Genomic DNA, 5,722 nt, shown 5'->3' with positions numbered 1-5,722 from the left:
TGAGGCACCAAGCACTGTAAAAGATTTTTATTCTATTAGTCACTTCAAAGTGCTCTAAATTGCTTGAGGACTCTGCATCATTTACACAACTGGCATTGTATCAGCATTACTGGTAACCTTTCATTGCTCTATGATTCCCCGTTGTGTTTTTTTATGTCCTAAAATTATATTTTGTCACAGTGTCTGTCTGTCTGTCGTACTACAGTAGAGCGACTCCAACTACCAGGGACAAATTCCTCCTGCGTTTCTGACATACTTGGTAAATAAAGATGATTCCGATTTGTGTGATGTGCAGTTGTATTTCGCCCCTGTACTCTGATACAATCACCTAATTAGTAATAAATAGAGTCTACCTATGTGTACTTTATTCTCAGTATAACTACACCCGTGCTGTGAAGGCCTCAGTGATTTGTTCGAGAACACTAGTGAACACCAAGGAACTTACAGGGATAAAGTTTAAAGCAGTGTTAGGTTCTATATATTAAAAAAAAACTTTGAAACTTTCAAGGAGACCCGTTCCATCCAAAAATGGGGAAAAGTATGGTACAAAACTGAAAATCTACCAACACAAGGCCATCCACCACAAAACTGAAAAAGCAAATAAGGAGAGGACTGATCAGAGAAGCAGCCAAGAGCCCCATGGTCATCTCTGGAGGAGGTGCAGAAAGCCACGGCTCAGGTGGGAAAATCTGCCCACAGGACAATTAAGTCGTACACTCCACTTATCTGGGCTTTATGGCAGAGTGGCAAGAAGAAAGGCATTGTTGAGGAAAAGTCCCATTTGCAGTTTGCCAAAAGCCATTTATGGGACACTGCAAAAGAAGAAGAATGTGTTTTGGTCAGCTGAGACAAAAGTTGCAATTTTAGGGACTAAATGCAAAGCGCTGTGTGTGGTGGAAAACTAACTGCTCAACACCCTGAACACACTATCCCCATTGTGAGACATGGTGGTGGGAACATCATGCTGTGGGGATGCTTTTCTTCAGCAGGGAGAGGGAAACTGGTCTGAGTTGATGGAAAGATGGATCGGGGTAAATACAGGGAAATCCTGGAAGAAAACCTGTCAGAGGTTGCAAAAGACTTGAGACTGGGATGGAGATTCATTCCCCATCAAGAAAATGACCCCAAACATAAAGCCAGAGCTATATGGAGATGGTTTTAGATCAAAGAAGGTGTTAGAATGGCCCAGTCAAGTGCAGACCTAAATCCCATTGAGCATCTGTGGAAGGCTTTGAAAGTTGCTGTTCACAGATGCTCACCATACAATCTGGCTGAGCTTGAACTATTTTACAAAGAATGTGCAAAGCTGGTGGAGACATACCCCAAAAGACTTGTAGCTGTAATTGCAGCGAAAGCATTGAGGCAAGGGGGGCTGAATACAAATGCACGACATTTTTCCCATTTTTATTTGCTTAAAATTTTGAAAACCACAAATCATTTCTGTTCCACGTTACAAGTGTGTGCTACTTTGCATTGGTCGATCATAAAACCTCACAAAACATTTGAAGTTTGTGTTTGGACTGCGGCAAAATCACTGCAAATTTCCTGGTCCGTTTAATGTAAACAGTCCTCTTCGTTATGCTGTTCACACTTTGACATGAGACGACACTCAACAACAGTACCTCACCATCGCGAGGCTTCAAACCGAATGTTCTCAGAGGGAAGTGACCACTGAGCTTTGTGTCACAGCGTAGCAGGTTGCAAAGGAGACTGGAAGCGTCACACACAAAAAAAAACATGGCATAGAGCTGGACGTCCTTGGAAATGTATTGGTCACTTCATGGCTCAAACACCTGCTGTGAATCTTGCCATTCAATTCCTTGCTAGAGAACAAGTTGCGCAAAAAGTACTACTGTACTGGAGCATTGAACACACATTCATAAATTTAGGAGTCAAATTAAATTCATTTGTAAAGGTTAGTGCAACTTTCACCCATAAGCTGAATATATTTTTTTTTTGTGAGTAGTGTATATGCAAGCACACAGTGACAAGACCAGGTTTTGTCAAAATTGGTATTTATTCATACAAGTGACTAACAATAGCCATTTTGCTAAAGGACGCAGACTGTCTGCAAGTGCAACCATTAGGTAGAGATCAACTCCACCACAATCCTTCCGACTAAAGTGCTATAACACCAACACCAGTACCAGCAGACATATGGGTGTTAAACAAGGCTTATCTTAATTTAGGACCTTACCCTACATCAATTTAATTGGCACCAAACAAACAAGGGAATGACAAAACACTATTTGACAAATTGCTTGTAAATGATATGGATGGAAACATAAATGTACAAACAAAATGCTTCTCAGCTCATTTTAGGATTTCTACTAAAGTAAAAGTAGAAAGAGCCAAATCTGCTTACATGCCACTTATGTATAGAATATCAGAATACAACTTAAGTCAGTCATAATTGATGCACTTTTTTTTTTTTTTAAAGTACATACAGTACAAGGCTTTCACGATACAAATCCTCACCTGATTAGAGGGTAGCAGGTGAATCCACCATCATCTTGAGTTCCCTTTTACAGAAAGCACATAAGTGGCGTGAGTCATTTGTGTCACTGACAGTAGAATGGAAGTTTGTTTACAGTCATAACAGTTCAGCAGTGGTAATTATTCACAATTTTCATGAATAGAGAAAGAACCCTTGCAGCGGCAAAGGCCATTTTATTTCAGTTCTATTCAGGGTTCCCCTCAACTCTTTAGACCAAGATCAGCCCGCTGCACAACATTCTATAAAATTATATTTTAAAATATTTCTAAAAAGATTAAACCACGCTAAATTTGGGCACAAAAGGTAAAAGGTCCTGTGTCATCTATTTGCCATTCCTTGGTGAGAGCACTGTGCGAAAGAGAGAAGTGCCTTTAGCCTGGTAGAAGGTGAGTATCATCTCGCTCTTTGTGACTTCTGCATGAACAAAGCCTCCGAGAGTGGACACCTGGCCAGTGAAGAACTTCACGGAACCTTTGGGGACACGGTTCCAGTGGCGCACATCCGGATCCAGGAAGTTTCCAGCACCGCTCACTACGTAGCCCACCCCAGACTCTGAAATGTACTACGAGGAAGGAGATGGGTTTGAAATCAGGAATGACTTTTGAAATTGATTTTACAGGCGCTTACCTGCAGATTGTGGTCATGGCCGCAGAAGTAGGCTGTGGTGTTGTATTTGAGCAGCAGTGGGCGAACCCTCTGCAGGAGACAATCAGTGGGCCCGTGTTCAGACACTGACCAAACCGGGTAGTGACCGGCCACGAGGAGGAAATCAGCCTTTGACCGAGCCATTCTCTCCTCCAGCCACGTCACCTGGCGGTTGGCATCCACTGCACTCAAGGGGCCTTTGGGCTTCTCGTCCACAAAGTCGAGAGAGTTCCCACACAGCTTCACGGTGTCCAGCATGATAATAGTCAGCGTCTTGTCCGTTTTAGGGATGCGGAAGTCCAGCTCATAGTAGTAGGAAGGGAAGTTCCTAATAAACAACAGTCCTTAGTCACCAACCACCTCCATTTGCACAGTAAACAACTTGACTCATTCACTGGTTAACTGACAGGGCTGGCTGGCACAGAATGAGTTTAAATGGTCAGTGTTTAACCCAGGGGTGCTCAAGCATCACTTTTGATTTTAGTCTAACCAAAGCAGACAGATTTCAATTTAGAGATCGGAAGAACATCCAAGCATTACATAGAAAATGTACAGTTATGTCAATTTCTATACTTTTCTCCATACCAGTGTTTTAATTAAATACAATAAAACAAATTTAAATTCATAAATATTGCAGTGCATCAAAATGTTAGGAATATTGATAGGTGTCGAACAAAATGTATACTTACTACCATTTTTAAACTTAAATTGTGTGAAGGCAGATTAAACTTGCAAATTCTCATTTTAAAATCAATAACTAATATAATAATTAGTAGAGCTCGTGACCCACCAGATCCTGCATTTCTTTGCTCTCATTTTAGATTCAGTACAGACTAGCAGTGGGTCAACTGCAAAATTAACAATCTGTACATGTACTGACTGAATTTAGACTGATTCATCCTTTTCCCCATGGGGTAATTTTAAATTGAGCCCAATCTACCCTGCCTGGCAACAAGTGACATGTCCGGAAAAATAATACTGTTGTACTGCATTGCTGCCCATCTTGGATTTCAGTTCAAGTTCTGTAATGAAACGATCCGTATTGTCTTATGACGACAACACTCGGAAGAGAATGTCAATGTTAAAACAACAGCGTAAGACAGATGAAGTACTGTAGTTTTTCAATGTTTCATATACACCGACTGATCACTATCAACAGTACTCAGGTCGGGTTTATAGAAACTTTACATGGCAAGTCCTGCTAATCAGTTGGACACTAAGGGAATTAAGGACAGTTCAATGGAAATTTCAGTCAATTTCACAAGATGGAACCAATAATCACTCTTATTCATTTTAAATTGGATGTTTGTGAATGTTCTCATTCATCCAAGTCATTGAAATTATCACAACTGAACTGTTCTGGGGCAAAACAATTTAAGACAACCAGAACAGTCAGGCTGCAATTGATTTCCCCTCCACATTACAAACATACTATGATAGATAAAATAGAAAATTTGTAGCCTTAGAACAATTTTCTTACCATCTTGCAGATTTTTGTGTGTATTCAATCTGGGCTTGGACATTCCCCGCATGGTCGTGATTGCCAGCTAGAACGTACCAGGGGACATTGAGGGACTTTCCTGTGTACACAGCTTCAAAGGTGTCCTGTTTTTTTTAAATTCAGATGACAACAATTCAGAACCACCAACTGGGTAGAAAATCTTCTCCAATTCAGCAATTGTCAGTGTGTCAGCCATCTCCTGGCCTGACCTTAAATCTTGGAGAATCCACTCTGTCCACACCTTTAAAGTAGAAGTTATCACCAAGTGCCAGAACAAAGTCTGCTCCCATCTGCTGTGCTACTTTAGTCATCTCATGAGCAGTGGCCCTCTGCACCACAGTCATGTAGGGGGGGTAAGGCATACCCCCCCAGTCTCCCAATGCTAGGAACTTAATGGATGTCCTATTAGCTATCAGGGAAAACACAACAAATCTTATCAAGAAATTGAAAACGTCTGCGACATAGTGACACAATACTTACCCCCAGCCAAGTCTTGCAAGGTAGCAGGATAGCAGTAGGCTGAAGGCATGGCAGCAAGCACAACGGCAACCAGAATCAGTGCCATCTTCAAAGACTAAAACAAATATTAAACTAATAAAATAAAACCAGATGTGATCATCATTGAGCAGGAGACTTAACCACAGTGATCAAACTGAAGCAAAACGTGCACACATGAAACAAAGGTCAAAACAGGAACAACAAAGTTGTGACAGATCAAAGTTTCTCAAGCTTACTGTGCACGCCTACGCTTCCTGTACCCTCCTACTCTGTCTGCAACATGCTTTTTTTACTCACGTCGCTTCCTCACGGTGCCTTGTGATTGGCTGGCACCAAAACGTGACATGTTCCAGCTGAAGCTGATTAGTTAAATCAAACACTTTTTGAAGTAGACGGGGGTTAGAGGGTCACAACGTTTCCCGACTATTCAAGCACATTGCCTGCCTGACATAAGCACAAACTTCCATGCAAGGAGCATGTAAAGTTAGAAAGCAGATCAAATCACTCACAGCTGGAGTCAGCATTCTTTAAGTAACCTGAGGTTGGGTGTTTCGTCTTGCACAGCGCTCCTCCTGCTCGTC

General features: G+C 41.5%; 1 protein-coding gene across 1 annotated transcript; it reads right to left on the bottom strand.

Annotated features, from left to right (window-relative positions):
* Positions 1–1,998: 1,998 nt before the first annotated feature.
* On the bottom strand, positions 1,999–5,392 carry acp5a (acid phosphatase 5a, tartrate resistant). Its single transcript, XM_061680661.1, has 5 exons — positions 5,124–5,392; positions 4,853–5,052; positions 4,623–4,747; positions 3,125–3,470; positions 1,999–3,059 (listed from the first exon to the last, which is right to left on the bottom strand). Exons 1-5 carry the CDS (start codon positions 5,206–5,208, stop codon positions 2,820–2,822), a joined length of 996 nt encoding a protein of 331 aa, XP_061536645.1. The 5' UTR covers positions 5,209–5,392; the 3' UTR covers positions 1,999–2,819.
* Positions 5,393–5,722: the final 330 nt, after the last annotated feature.

This window comes from Phycodurus eques, chromosome 6, assembly GCF_024500275.1.
Source record: "Phycodurus eques isolate BA_2022a chromosome 6, UOR_Pequ_1.1, whole genome shotgun sequence".
NCBI lineage: Eukaryota > Metazoa > Chordata > Actinopteri > Syngnathiformes > Syngnathidae > Phycodurus > Phycodurus eques.
This window is presented reverse-complemented; position numbering and strand designations above follow the sequence as displayed.

Bases quoted from the DNA above. Each gene is read 5' to 3' on its own strand.
- acp5a (XM_061680661.1), bottom strand. From the start codon at position 5,208: ATGGCACTGATTCTGGTTGCCGTTGTGCTTGCTGCCATGCCTTCAGCC. The intron at 5,053-5,123 runs GTAAGTATTGTG...TTTCCCTGATAG, and splicing joins CTTGCAAGACTTGGCTGGGG to CTAATAGGACATCCATTAAG. The intron at 3,471-4,622 runs GTAAGAAAATTG...GTTGTTTATTAG, and splicing joins ACACAAAAATCTGCAAGATG to GAACTTCCCTTCCTACTACT.